This window comes from Paramisgurnus dabryanus, chromosome 20, assembly GCF_030506205.2.
Source record: "Paramisgurnus dabryanus chromosome 20, PD_genome_1.1, whole genome shotgun sequence".
Lineage (NCBI taxonomy): Eukaryota > Metazoa > Chordata > Actinopteri > Cypriniformes > Cobitidae > Paramisgurnus > Paramisgurnus dabryanus.
The window spans coordinates 4562940-4577828 of record NC_133356.1 but is presented as its reverse complement, the minus strand read 5'-3'; the positions used below and the strand labels follow the sequence as shown (position 1 = coordinate 4577828).

Sequence of the window (14889 nt, the reverse complement as noted above, 5' to 3'; positions counted from 1 at the left end):
GTCTGAATTGTGGTGTATGAACACAAGAGGGCAGCAGTAATCCATCATAAACCCCACATCTATCTCTCTCTGGACCACTAGTATAGGGACATACAGGTAGTGAAAAATATGCAGAATTTCCCTACGTATTATCCATACTTTGTAAGGTATGCCATAATGTAAATGCTAGAAGCAGTTTTGGACCAAGTTTGCATTTTTATTTTAACTTCGTTCTATATAAGCTATCGCAGCACCCTCTACTGGTCTAATGTCGTTATTACATTGCCTGGAAACGACAATATACATTAACATAGTGTAAGAATTAATATATTCTACTGATTCTTACAGTTTAATATGATAAATTATACAGCACATTTATAAAAAATATATATATATATATATTTATTTATAATTATTATTATTATTATTTTAAGTTTTATACACTAGTTTCCGAGGCGAAATTGCTTTTTTGGAAATGTACTAAAACCACACATAATTTCGCATTTAAGCCCCCAAAATAAAAAAGCGGGATTGTTGTTTAATTTCCTATTGTATAATGTATGTACACACATATGCGCGTTGCCTTACTAAAAGCTTACTTTAAAATTCAATCGACGCAAGAAAAAGAAAACTTTAAAACTACGCAGACAAACGTGAAAGTCACATGTGGGCAGTCCCTACTTCTACGTTTCTTTATTACTGCGTTTTTCCGCTTGTTGCGTCCTCCAGCTGTTTTTGATCGCAGGAACGGAACGCGCCCTCTGCGCGCGGCCCTGCCTCTCTAAAATTACAAGCGAAAACGGCCACGCCTGTTGCAAAAAGAGGAGAAGATTACGGAGTAAAAGCAGAAATATTTCGCTGCAGCTGAGAGAAACTTTCCGGATAGAAAATGTCTGGAGTGGCATCAACACTCGCCAAAAAGAGGGCACTGGCTGCTGGGTTCGGCACGAATGGCAACGCCGTGAAATATATGAACCAGAACTTTGAGAGTCTCAGAAGTGAATGTCTGAGCCGAGGTGAGCTCTTCTGTGATCCCACATTCACAGCTGCACCAGAATCTCTGGGCTTTAACGAACTCGGTCCACGATCGTCTAAAACCAGAGGTTTACAGTGGAAAAGACCAGGGGTGAGTTCCTGTTACATCAATTTACACAAAGTTGCTAAAATGATTTTTTTATTTAGCCATTTTTGGTTCCCCAAAGAACTTTTTCCACTAATAAAACGTCACAGACCCTCTTGTGCAATGTAAAGGTTCTGGTGATGTTGATGGTTCTTTGTGGAGCCTGGCAAAGAACAGGAACATTTATTTTTATAGTTTGTTAGGTTTTACCACACTGATGTGCTGTGTGCACTCCTAACGATGTTTGTCCAGCTGTATTATTCCATAAAAAAACTCCAACATCTACAGAACGCTTTTATTGCATGTGGAAAAGGCTATAAAAAGCAGGAAACTATGGCATAGGAACTATTGCGAATTTTGGGAAGATTCAAATTTGGCAAGACATGCCAGCACGTGAATCATCATGTTAGTATTTGGACATCCCAGTCGGTTCAAACATTCAGATTCTTAAGATGCTTGACTCCCTTTAAACAAGCAAAACGTTTCAGGAAATAGTTGAATGTTGCGTTGTTTCTGCAGGAACTGACATCCAAGCCTGAGTTTATTGTTGGAGGGGCTACAAGAACAGATATTTGCCAAGGAGCTTTAGGTAAGTATCTCTTGCATTTTAGTGGATTTTTAAAACATTTCTGAAACTTAACACAGCGTGCCATGTGTGTCACTTTAAAAGTGTCTGCTAAATAAAAACACTCTCTGAATCTCCCTCAGCCGTTAGTCAGGAAACTGTGGTTGATTTTTACACCCTCGTGATGACTTACCATTGCCCTGAAGTTTATAACTAGCAATGCATCTTAAGATCAGAGAAGTCATTGTGCTTCCTTTGGGTGAAATTCCACAGATGCTGTTTTCAGCCCACAGATTATAAATGTTGTTTGTTTTTGTAACTTGCAATGAATCAGTTTAGCCACATAGAGAAATCTCCTGTCTGATTTAGTAACGACGGGTGCCGCTGTACGGTTGCGTAACAACAAAAATCTATTAATGTAACCTTTGCTTCACTACGGTGCTTATTTTATCATGGAGAGACATCAGACAGACTGAATTAACTTCAGTATTGAAGTGTGTATGTAAAAGTGTGAATTATGAATGAAAAGAGGAAGCGAGTCACTTAGCAACACTTTCAGTGTAGTGGCACATGATCTTATCAGGGAAACTCTGCTAACTCTATGAAAGATGATTCATAAGACTGAAAAAAGCTAAATGTTATAGGCGCTTCAAACTCTAATCTGGTTAGGAGAATCGGAAAGGCGCTTATGTGGAGTCAAACTGAGTCTTGAACTTAATCAAATATTTTTTATAGCCTGAACACAGAGCAGGCCTACAGTAGAGGAGTAGAGGATATATTATCATGCTATTTAAAGGTGCAGTGTGAAAATTTTAGCGGCATCTAGTGGTGAGGTTGCGAATTGCAACCAACGCCTTAAGGGCTCGTTATAGTCGTGCGTAGGTCCTACGGCGTAGCCGCGATGGCGTCGGTTTTCATTTATACTTTTGCGTCGTCCTCTGCGTCGACGTGCAAACACACCCGCAAACCGCTGGTGGGCAGTATCCACGCGTGTAACCACATTAGCAGCGCGACCGTCAGAGAAGAAGCAGCTTGGCAAGTTAACCCCCAAACGAAGAAGAAATAGCAACTTGTTGTGTATAATTTGAGAAGACCAGCAATGATGGAAGTAAATAAACAGCGACTTTTGTTGCAGTTTGAGTTAAATCACTCCTCAACTTGGCTCATCTTTGTTTTCACCGTCACAAATGGAAATACCTATGACGCAGTTTTTGTTACCTGACGGGAGGGGTTCTGGTGGACCAATCACAGCGCTTGCGGTCCGCGTAGATCAGAGCTACGCACAGGCTACGGATAGCCTACGCTGTAGCTACGGCGTAGAACCTATGAACAACTATAAATCGCCATTTAGTCCACAGCTCACCCCTTGCTTTTGAAACGCATAAAACAGATGCGATAGCCGCCACAGGAAAAAATCTTGTCAACTTAGTAAAAAAGTTTGTCCGCTAAGGGCTTCTGTAGAAACATGGCAGCACAAAATGGTGACTTCCATTTAAGGGGACCCTTGGTGTATGTAGATAAAAACGTCTTAGTGGCATCTACCTCACCACTAGATATCGCTAAGGTAATAAAAACATAATGTTTCATTATGTAAGGTTTTTATACACCCCTGATAATAAAGTTATGTAGAATATATATTGCATTTTTGTCAAGAGATCCTCCTAAAAGTTAAACACTGCACCTTTAAATTATTATAAGTCTTTATGTTTTGCTCCTAACGTTGTATCTTTTATGTTGTTGTTCCTTAAAGTCCAACTGTGGGGAAAATCAGGTTTTATTGTTGTTTATATGTCTGTGGTTTTTTTTAATATGCTTTAAGACAAGCCATGTGTAAATTCATTATTCAACACCATTGCTAAGTATTTTCTCCATTAAATTGGAGACCATCTCATTTCTGCGTTTTTTCAGTCGCCTTGGTTTCCAACGTCACAAACATGAAACCAATCACGTCGAAACAGTAAAACACGTTGATTGGTGGTTCTTAGAAAGTAATGTGACTGAAAAAGTTTAATGTAGCATCTACACTGCAAAAAAGGATTTTTAAGAAAAAAAATTCTTAGTATTTTCTTGTTTTCAGTAAAAGTATCAACAAAAAAAAATCTTCAATTAAGATGCTTTTTCTTGATACGCAAAACAACCCAAGAAAATAACTCTATTTTTTGGATCCAAAATATGAAACTTAAGTGATTTTTTTTCTTGAATTTAGTGTTTTGAGAAAAATGTTTTGCTTACACAATTGGGAGATTTTTTTGCTTGTTTTATGCACAAAATCACTTAAATTTGATATTTTTGGTCTAAAAACTAGACTTATTTTCTTGGGTCTTTTTGCTCATCAAGAAAAAGCATCTTAATTTAAGAATTTTTACTGAAAACAAGACAAAAATACTAAGAAATGTTTTTCTTGAAAATAATTTTTTGTAGTGTATTTACATTTATATCTAAGGTCTGAGGTGGTGCGAAAGAATGGAGGCGGGGGCTAATTTGCATATAGTAGATACTAAATGAGGCAAGGATGTAGAATTACTTTTAAGCTGTTTTAAAGCATGAAGAAATTACTTTGACAGATAAAACTTTTATATATGCTAATATGATGCTCAAAGATGAGTTTAAACTGATCAAATTATTGACTACAGGGAGACTATGCACCAATATTTCGGCCTACAGTATAATCGTTTTTGGCAGACAAAAGCATTTTTTCCATCAGCTGATTGTTTAAAAACAGCCGATGATCAGGGCAGATTATATCCTGACAATCTTATATCCTGCAGTTTGTACGGTCTGCACTTGTTACATAAACAAGGAGGAGTAAAAAGCAAAACTATTTGCTTTTATACGCACATTATTCTTATTACTTGAATATCGTATCAGCACAGAAATTTGGTATAGATGCATCCTTTAGTCATGATACTTTATGTTTGTAGTTTTTAATATTAAAACCTTCACATCTTTTGTTTTAGGTGATTGTTGGCTCTTAGCAGCTATCGCCTCCCTAACCCTAAATGAAGACGTTCTGGCCCGTGTTGTACCATCCAACCAAGGTTTTGGGAATGACTATGCTGGTATTTTCCACTTTCAGGTAAACAAGTTTTTAGTTTGGTTGTCATATGTACAGACAGTGACAGTTTGTTGACATGCCATATAAAAAGTTAAATAAATTTGATTTTAAGCTGGGTGCACGAAGTCGGGCCGAGTAACAAACACACTTGTAGCCAATCAGTGGTAAGGCTTCAATACTTTGTTAGGTTAAATTGTTTGTTTAAGAAATTTAGGCCTTGCTAGGAGTTTGCTACTTGTCAGGATGTTCTGACTACTTGTTAGGGCCTTACTGAGCAGTTGCTATGGTATTCTAGCTGGTTGCAAAGTAGATAACAGATACATGTACAGACAGACCTTGCCCAAGTTTGTACATTTGCCAATGTATCTTGATATGGATGTGTAATGCATTGTTTCAAATCACTCAGTATCCTATGTATGCATTTTTAAAGAGAAACTTTTGGCTCCGGTTTTTGGGATGGTGGAATGTTTTGGTCAGTACAGGAAGTAACTGACTCATGCTGCACAATTTATCCCAGAGGAAGAGCCCTCCCAATATCTGTGTGTGCGCTTAGCTTTACATTGTTTTCAAACCTTATCTGACAGTGCTTTAAATCTTGATTTTTGGTTCTTAGCTGTTTTCTCTCTAAGTATTGTGTTTGTTATTTGATGGCAGTTGTGGCAGTATGGGGAATGGGTCGATGTGGTGGTGGATGACCGCCTGCCATCTAGAGATGGAGAACTGCTGTTTGTTCATTCAGCAACCGGCTCAGAGTTCTGGAGCGCCCTGCTGGAGAAGGCGTATGCCAAGTGAGTCATAACATCTCCTTTTTGTGGCTATGAAATTTGGTCTTGCCTTACAACCACAATTAGATTTCAACTTTACATTCTTTCAGTGCGTGTAAGTGCAGTAAAGTTTATTTGTTTGAGATTTAAGTACACTGTACACTGAAACACATGCGGTTTTACCTGGGATGGGCTCACACTACAGGATTTTTAAAATCCTGGCTGATCTCACACTGCGTGTTTTCCAGACAGCAGACGACTCTGGGCCGGATCCGCACCTAGAGACGTCTGTTGTCTGGACGAATTCTCCTCAGCTGGTGTTTTTGAGGCACCGATTATGATATGTTTTCACATACACGTTATTTACGCTTTCACATTGTTTCTACACTTCCACAAGCAGTTTCTCCATCTCCTTTGTCCAAAATTATTTCAAATAGTCATTCACCTGTGACTCTTGAGATGATCATCCTGACTTAAAATCATTCATATCAAACATGTTTTGATAGGGCCGCCCCCGACCAGATCAAGAGTAGGGTGGCCATTCGTGCCAGTTCCGCCGGACACGTCCCGAACATGTTTTCGGGTTCGTTCTCCGGAAGTCGCGTTGCTCGACCGCATACGTCATGAAGGTTCTCACATTTCAGTTAAAATACATGAGAAAATTAAGATTTATTTCTTTTAAGACATACAATCATTGTAGTTTCATTCTTACCTTGAAATGTAATGGTTGCTTTTCTGAAATTAAACCCGAAATATTAAACCTTGATGACGTATGCGGTCGACCAACGCGACTTCCGGAGAACGAACCCGAAAATATGTTCGGGACGTGTCCGGCGGAACTGGCACGAATGGCCACCCTAATCAAGAGGTTTAAGATTTTATTGGTAAATGTCACACATAACATGATAATCTGAGCCAAATAACGGAAACAAATTAAGTTCCAGGAGGGAAAAATCGGGGCACTGAACAAAAAATGACTTTCTTCTCTTAGTTTTTAGACAAAAAAGATCAAATTTTAGTGAATTTGTGCCTAAAGCAAGCAAAAAATCTGCCAATGGGGTAAGAAAAAAATCTAGATATAAGTTAACTTTTTTTCTTAAACACTTAATTCAAGAAAGTTTTCTTACCCCATTGGCAGATTTTTTTAACATAATTTTATTTTTGTCTAAAAACTAGACTTATTTTCTTAGGTCATTTTTCTCATCAAGAAAATTAATTTTGATTTAGTATTTTTGTCTACAAATAATAAAAAATTCTTAAGTAAGAAAGTCATTTTTTCGCAGTGGGTAAATTCAGAGTAAAATCCTGTATTGTAAGACCCGGTTTAAAATGTTTGTGCTAGACAATTTCAGATGAATACAGTATATTACTACGTAAAGTTAAATAAGTGTTCAACAAATATGATTTTTCAATTGCTTATTTTTAAATGGCATCCCCCAATCCTGAATATATGTGTACCTTTTAAAAGTACAATTAATGTTATTTTACATTACACACAGATTAAGCATAAATCAATGAAATAATAATAACAATATGTTCAACAAAAATGTATACATTTTTATACAAATTATTGTTAATCCTATCAGTGGTAAGTCATGCACTTCAAAAAATGACTTTCTTAGTTAGTATTTTTGACTTGTTTTTAGTAAAAATATCTAAACAAATTCTTGATGAGCAAAATGACCTAGGAAAATAATTATAGATAAAAAATATAAACTTGAGAGAATTGGAGAATTTGTGCTTAAAACAAGCAAAAAAAAAATCTGCCAATGGAATAAGAAAAATTTTCTTGAAATTAATTGTTAATGCAAAAAAATATGCCCATGGAATAAGAAAAATTTTCTTGAATTAATTGTCAATGCAAAAAAATATGCCAATGGAATAAGAAAAAATTTCTTGAATTAATTGTTAATGCAAAAAAATCTGCCAATGGAATAAGAAACATTTTCTTGAATTAATTGTTAATGCCAAAAAATATGCCAATGGAATAAGAAACTTTTTCTTGAAATAAGTTAACTTTTTTCTTGTTTTAAGCACTAATTTACTTAAAGTTTATATTTTTGTCTAAAAACTAGACTTATTTTCTTAGGTCATTTTGCTCATCAAGAAAATTCATCTTAATTTAAGAATTTTTAGATATTTTTACTAAAAACAAGACAAAAATACTAAGTAAGAAAGTCATTTTTTGCAGTGTGAGGACATGTGAAAAAGAAATATAAGTACCTAAAAATATTGGCAATCTCTTTAGCATTTCAGCATTTCTGTCACACCAATAGAAACAATCACTATATTGTACTGTATGTTGGATCTGATGTGATTTTGTTTATGTTCCTCAGGGTGAATGGATGGTATGAAGCTTTGTCTGGAGGTTCAACCACTGAGGGCTTTGAGGATTTCACCGGAGGAATAGCTGAAATGTACGAGTTGAAACAAGCTCCATCCAACATGTTTCAAATCATCAAGAAAGCCTTGGATTGTGGAGCTTTGTTGGGCTGCTCCATAGATGTATGAGCATTTTGCAATTCTTTTCCATTAAATGACAGTATAGTATATAACTATGCTTTAGTATACTGCACTAATACCATACCATTAGAAAGATGTGAATGTTAAGAGTTTTTCTCTGTTCTTACAGATCACCAGCGCTGCAGACTCTGAGGCCATCACTCATCAGAAGCTTGTGAAGGGTCATGCTTACTCTCTTACTGGAGCGATTGAGGTTATTCACCTGTGTGTCTTCTGTGCAACTTCTATCCAAAAAATGGCCTGAATTCAAATTCATTTTCTTTGCTTTCCATTGCTACATGGGTAATTATTTAATTGCAGGTACATTTGGTGTCCAAAGTAAATATATAATATAATATTTTCTTGAAATAAATATCTTGGTGAAAATCATGGTAACATAATTGACACTGGGTTTCTATCACACTGCGTATTTTGAAGTATCGCATTAGAGGCGAGTGATAGAAACGGCAAATTTCAAATACCAATTTAATTAGCTCGCTTGAGATGGTTTTTGACTTGCGTGAAAAAGAGTAAATGCGAATAATGGGAGATGGAAACTCATTTGACAAATTAATTCTGACTAATTTTGGTAAAAAAGTGTTTTCTATACCAAGAAAGTGACAAGATGAAAACCACTATTATCGGTTACAAACTTTACATAGCATCTTTAGGTTATAAAATCATAAAAAATTCAAATCCATAATTTGTTTTCAAAGATTTATTATAAAAACGAAAAAAAAAGTTTATTTTCAAAATGCTATAAATCTATTGAATCAATATATAAATGCATTCATCTTTGTCATGTTATATTCATCTAGTTGACTAGTGGTTTCCACTGATTAAAAAAAAAACATTAATGCCATTAATCAAAACACTTACTTTGTCATATTAAGAACACTGTCATTGCTGCGGTTATACTTGGGACGTCGTCGTTTAAAATTTTTCACAGCGATCAGCTGTAAAATGTTTTGGTCCTGCTCGATTTTCATTTGGCTTTGTGTAAAATAAAAAAATTTCATAAGATCCCGTGGGGTCAATGTGTTAGCACGAGAGAAGCTTGATGCTGTTGGGGGAACAAACAACCGGCATTTCCCGTCTCCCGAGTGCCTCTCACGTAAATTATTAGATGTTGATGGCTTACGTTTCTTTCCCGTCACAGAAAACCACCACAGGTTTATCCATGCCATTAAAGTATTATTTTGTTTTTGTTTGTTTGTTGATCACGAAGTACAAGATGAGGAAAAGTAGGAGTCTGTGTATTACAGGATTCAGTGTGTATTCATAGCACCACCATTATTGTTTACAATGCGTGGAATGGTGCGCTGTGATTTGTTGAGCGGATTTATTGCATTCTGCAGAAAAGGAGGAGTGGCGTTTATTGCGTTTTGGGAAAAAAGGGAGAAAAGATTGACAGAATAACACGGCGGATATTGTATTTTGCGTAAAATTAAGAATTTACTTTTAAATACCGTCCTGATACAATACTGAGTTTGGCAGTAACTCATTTTTTTTAAATGCCATTTATCGCGTTTTGGAACCAAACTCTTCAAATATACCTGCATTTATATATTGCCCCACATGTTAACTTTATTGTGCATGATGCTCATGTTCTGATGGTGATGCTTTGAACTTGTCAGGTTACTTATAGAGGCCGGAAGGAGAAGCTGGTCCGGGTTCGAAATCCTTGGGGCCAAGTGGAATGGACAGGGGCTTGGAGTGACAAGTAAATATTTACCAATCAAACAACACAACTCTAAAATAAAATATATCTACAGTATATTATTTTGTAACTTATTATTGAAAAAAAATCTATTCTAATACACCTTTAGCTCTTCTGAGTGGAATGCAGTCGATCAATCTGAACGCGGAAACGTCAAAGCAGAAGATGGAGAATTCTGGTAAAAATTTGTGTATGGTGTATTGTTTAAAGTATAATGTTACTTTGGCAGAATTAAATCTTTCTTCACTTCCTGTTTGCACTTGTCCAGGATGTCATTTTCCGATTTCTTGAGACATTATTCTCGTTTAGAGGTGTGCACTTTGACCCCAGACACACTGACAACTGACTCTGTTAAACACTGGAGCACGAGTAAGTTCGACGGCAGCTGGAGAAGAGGCTCAACAGCTGGTGGATGCAGGAATCATCCTTGTAAGTAACTACAATACAATAAAGTAACTTTAGCGCCGAAGTGTGTGATTTATAGCGCCACTAGTGGCACCAAATGGAATTGCACTCTGTTTTTGGAATGGCCAAAATGGGTCACGCATAATAACAATTGAGTTTGGGGCGGGACTGTGACTTCTTCCTAAGTATTTAAACACATGTGGCCTTTAATAACCTTACAACATCAGTTTTTTTTTCATTAATTAGATCTATCATATCAAATACAGCAACTTCAAAAACAATGCACTGTAACCTGCTGCTGTTATATCCAGCTGATATTTACGTGTCGTTCACAGACACATTCTGGATGAATCCTCAGTTTAAGATCAAACTGAATGAGGAAGACGACGATCCTGATGATAACGAAGTGGGCTGCAGTGTCGTCATCGGTCTGATCCAGAAGAATCGGCGCAAAATGCGAAAGGCCGGAGAGGACATGCACACCATCGGCTATGCCATCTACGAGGTAGGATTGCTAAGATACTGTGCTGTATTTTGGTATTTATAGCACCATATAGCCTGTTTATAATGTTGAACTTTTTCCATCTCTTCCAGGTTCCTCCTCAGGTGAGCAAAAGAGACCCCTAAAAGGCCTAAAAACCACGACAAAGCTAACTATTAGACAACACACTCAATATGGCAGCGTCTTGTGCATTTTTCTTTAAAAAAAATTTTGATTCTGGTTTGTGATCACTTCATTGCAGTTTCACGGCCAGAAGGATGTTCATCTGGATAAGAACTATTTCCTAAGCCACGCTCAGAAAGCTCGATCCGAGACTTTCATCAATCTGAGAGAGGTCAGCACCCGCTTTAAACTTCCTCCTGGAGAATATCTCATCGTTCCTTCCACCTTCGAGCCGAACAAGAACGGAGACTTCTGTGTGCGCGTGTTTTCGGAGAAACAGTCTGAAGTGCAGTAAGGCATCATTTTGTAATAATAAAACATACAATTTATAATACGATAGGCATTTTTTGCACTAAAACAATTTTGGTATACAGTTAAAAGTGAGTTTTTTTATGTGATCCTAAATTTTCATTTAAAATTCCTGTAAAGTCATTTATCAACTTTTTCCCAGCCATTGACGAGTTATCTTGTCAATTAAGAGAAAACGCTTCCCTGCCACTGACCAGTTTTTACGGCAATCCACATTTCTGCTATTATCCACTAGGTCGGCCATTCCCAAACTGTGGTCCGTGGACCACTAGTGGTCCGTGAGGGTACTGCAGGTGGTCCGTGTAAAGGCAAAATAAAATATAAAAGAATATATTTTATTAAGAAAAATGTATTTTTTTATGAATGTGTTTTAAGAATCTGTTGTACTGATGTGATGACCAGTTATAGTTTTAGTGCTAGTAAGCATATTTAGAGGTGCAGATAAATTCAGGACTTTGTGTCCATATTTTTATTACGAGTATTCTGGGGTGGTCCGCGATAATTCTTGATTACAAATAGTGGTCCACACACACAAAAAGTTTGAAAACCCCTACACTAGGTGGCACTCTTACCCAACTTATAAAACACTAAAGCATCCACAGATCCAAAAACTGTAAAAACTCTGTGTATGTTTTAATCATCTTTCTGAATCTGATCTCTAACAAAAGTCATTTACAAAAATACATTTATCTCAGCTTTTTGTTTAAAATTTGTATTTTTGAATGAAAAATACCCATATTTGAGAGTTAATAAAAACAGAACAAATGAAGATGGGATGAAATCTTTTTTTTAAAGTAGAGGGTCTCTTTTTTTCGTTTGATATTTTGTGTGTTTTTATATTTTAAAAAAGAAACATTTGAAATAAATCATAAAAATGCTGGCGCTCGCTGGCAACTTTTTTTTTCATCGCTGGCGGATAAAGAGTTAAATGTGTTTTTTAACACCCAACCAAATTTGATTCATAGAAAAAACAGCCAATAAATAAAATAAGTTAGAAAAATCTTAGCTGTCTGCACTGAAACCACCAAAATAATCCTGTACTCAGAAATGGTGAAAAACTGTTTAACGATTTAGCTGTGGTTAAAAACTATTTTTAAGATTGACTTTACAGGGATTTTAATGTATTAAACAAGCATTTTGGTTTTAAAACCATATGAAACCATTATTCTTTAATTTGCTTTTGGGTTCAAATATGATCCAGGTAAAGATTGTATGTAATTCATGAACTAGTTAACTTACTAAGTTACCTCTTCTTGCGTGTCTTTCTTTCAGACAATTGGATGATCCTGTGGAGGCAGATTTAGAAGATGTAAGATGAAATCTGTCTGTGTGTCTCTTGCAATGCTATTGTTAACTACAGTATATTACTGTGGATTTGTTCTGTGTTTTTAGGAGACGGTGTCTGAAGATGCGGTTGATTCTGGATTTAGAGGGCTATTTACCAAACTTGCAGGAGAGGTAAGTTACAGTAGGCTATATCTGAGCATGCACAATGCTGATTTATTATGATAAACATGAACCATGTTTGATCGACTATCGTTTATGTATCAAATCTATTTGTGTTTGTTCTTGTCTAAGGACATGGAAATTTCTGCCTTTGAGATGCGGACAATTCTCAACAAAATAGTTTCAAAACGTGAGTTATTTTTATCTTTTTTTAATAATACGAAAACAAAACAATTACATTTTTGAAGATATTTAGCAAGATGTGTCTTCTTACAGGGACGGATATTAAAACAGATGGTTTTAGTTTGGATACATGCAGGATCATGGTGAACCTCATGGATGTATCCTTTAAACGGTCCAAAAGTGTGCTTTTTTGACATTCAGGTCCAGCTTTTGCAGATGATGCTTAGGCCTAGTCCCATACTAATATTTGAGCTGTCTTAACTTAAAACAACTTGCCCTAACATATCTTAAAAAACATCTGTGGCATTGTTTTGTCTTTAGATGCACACCAGTAATATTTTTTTCTAAATCAAATTTATAAAAGCCTAGGACTAATCTAAACCTTGTCTGTGTAACCGGGCTGCAGTTTCTTTCAGGTTATAAGTAAATGGAAAAAGTAATCTACAGAATTTCTATCCATCTGAACTATTTTGTCTTAACTCGGATGCAGGAAAGTGGCAATGGTAAACTGGGGTTAGCAGAGTTTGCCACTTTGTGGAAGAAAATTCAGAAATATCTGGTAAAAAAAACACAAACTCACAAATTCTTTGCATTGTTTTTCATGAACTAATATCTTTTTATTATCTTTTAAGATCATTTACAAGAAGAATGACATGGATGGATCTGGCTGCATGAGTACACCAGAGATGCGAATGGCTTTGAAGGAAACAGGTGATCTTTGACTCTCATTCAGACTTTTAGTATGTGTCTAAATAAATGAAGGATTTACAAAAATAGCTGTAATATAAGTAGTTTATCTGAGTTTCTAACTGGTTTTTTTGGTGATACCTGCACAGGATTCTCTTTGAATGACAGCATTCATCAACTTTTGGCTGCGCGCTTTGGTGAAGCAGACATGACTATTGACTTTGATAACTTTGTGGCCTGTGTGATGCGTCTGGAGATGATGTTTAGTAAGTACACTGACATGTAAATATGTTTACAACAATGTATTCAAAGTCTTGACTTTGATTGGTTAATACAGTGATGTTGATTCATTCTGTAAATTGCATGGCTATACAATAAGTTTATTGACCACATTACATTATTAATAATTTTGTGGTCCAGAGAGAGTACTGCTTATATAATGTGATTTTTAAAATCTTTTGTTTCCTTTACAAAAATTGATTACCATTGGCAAAACCAATTGTTTTTGTAGCAAATCCATGGTTATTTTGTGATAACCATGTAGTAAAATTTCCGTAAGGGTTATCAATCAAGCACTAACAGCATTTTTTCTCTTTTGTAGAAGTGTTTAAGAAGATTGACATAGACAACAGTGGGTTCATTGAGTTAAACTTTACCCAGGTAATGTCTCACAATCTAACCTGTTTATCTAAGCTATTTTCTTTATTTTGTAGCTGAGCATTTGCTTGATTTTTTATTTTTATTTCTTCCTTGCAGTGGCTGATGTTTGCTATGATTTAAAGGACCAGAGGATTTCAAATAGTACTTTTATTATGTCCGTTAACTCACATGACAGTAATATACACACTTGCTTTATTTGTATTGTGGACCAATTTGTAATCGTGTCTACGGTTGTTGCTAGAGAGATATAAGAAATGTTGACTGTTGTTTTATTTGATGTTCACTTACATGTTAATCCGTGCTTGCAAGGCAATATAATTCACTCTTTATAGAAATTTAAACAAAATCCTTTACTCTAAAGGGAAACAGGCAAACACTTTTACATTTTCCACAGAAGTAGATGTTTTCAAATTCGTATTTATATATGTTCAAATTAATTCAATATATATGGACTGACATATTTCATTCCTTTCTGTTTATAATTATAACTTAATAATTAAACATTTTTATACCCACATTCAAATAATGAAGTGTACCTTAGTATAGTAAACTGTAGTAAATACAATAGCTTACTATAGAATATTATAGTTATTTCTAGCTCTGTAGTAGTTATGCAGCTGTTTGTCAGTAACTTACTGTAGATTTAAATGTATGTTATTTACTTGAAAAAGTTTGTTTAAAGTTAAATTAACATTAAACATTAACAAATCTTTGTCTTTACAGAATAAAACTATAAAATAACAGCCTCATGCAAAGCATTCTGGGAACCAGAAATAATCATCGACTTTTTTTCTTCAGATTTTGGTTCCCAGAATGCTTTGCATTAGGCT

The 14889-nt window shown here is 35.6% G+C and overlaps 1 protein-coding gene across 1 annotated transcript; it reads left to right on the top strand.

The window, feature by feature from the left end:
• Positions 1-689: 689 nt before the first annotated feature.
• On the top strand, positions 690-14731 carry capn2a (calpain 2, (m/II) large subunit a). The gene is made up of 21 exons (XM_065296105.2): positions 690-1105; positions 1619-1688; positions 4622-4740; positions 5374-5507; positions 7820-7988; positions 8116-8199; positions 9623-9708; positions 9815-9883; positions 9974-10134; positions 10446-10615; positions 10705-10716; positions 10854-11065; positions 12356-12392; positions 12476-12541; positions 12662-12719; positions 12806-12870; positions 13203-13271; positions 13345-13423; positions 13549-13665; positions 14001-14059; positions 14156-14731. Exons 1-21 carry the CDS (start codon positions 869-871, stop codon positions 14177-14179), a joined length of 2097 nt encoding a protein of 698 aa, XP_065152177.1. The 5' UTR covers positions 690-868; the 3' UTR covers positions 14180-14731.
• Positions 14732-14889: the final 158 nt, after the last annotated feature.

What these genes read in the sequence shown, in the direction of transcription:
- capn2a (XM_065296105.2), top strand. Translation starts at nt 869, where the DNA reads ATGTCTGGAGTGGCATCAACACTCGCCAAAAAGAGGGCACTGGCTGCT. An exon ending in TGTTGGGCTGCTCCATAGAT is followed by an intron (nt 7,989 to 8,115) that starts GTATGAGCATTT and finishes CTGTTCTTACAG; the next exon opens with ATCACCAGCGCTGCAGACTC. An exon ending in TGGAGGCAGATTTAGAAGAT is followed by an intron (nt 12,393 to 12,475) that starts GTAAGATGAAAT and finishes CTGTGTTTTTAG; the next exon opens with GAGACGGTGTCTGAAGATGC.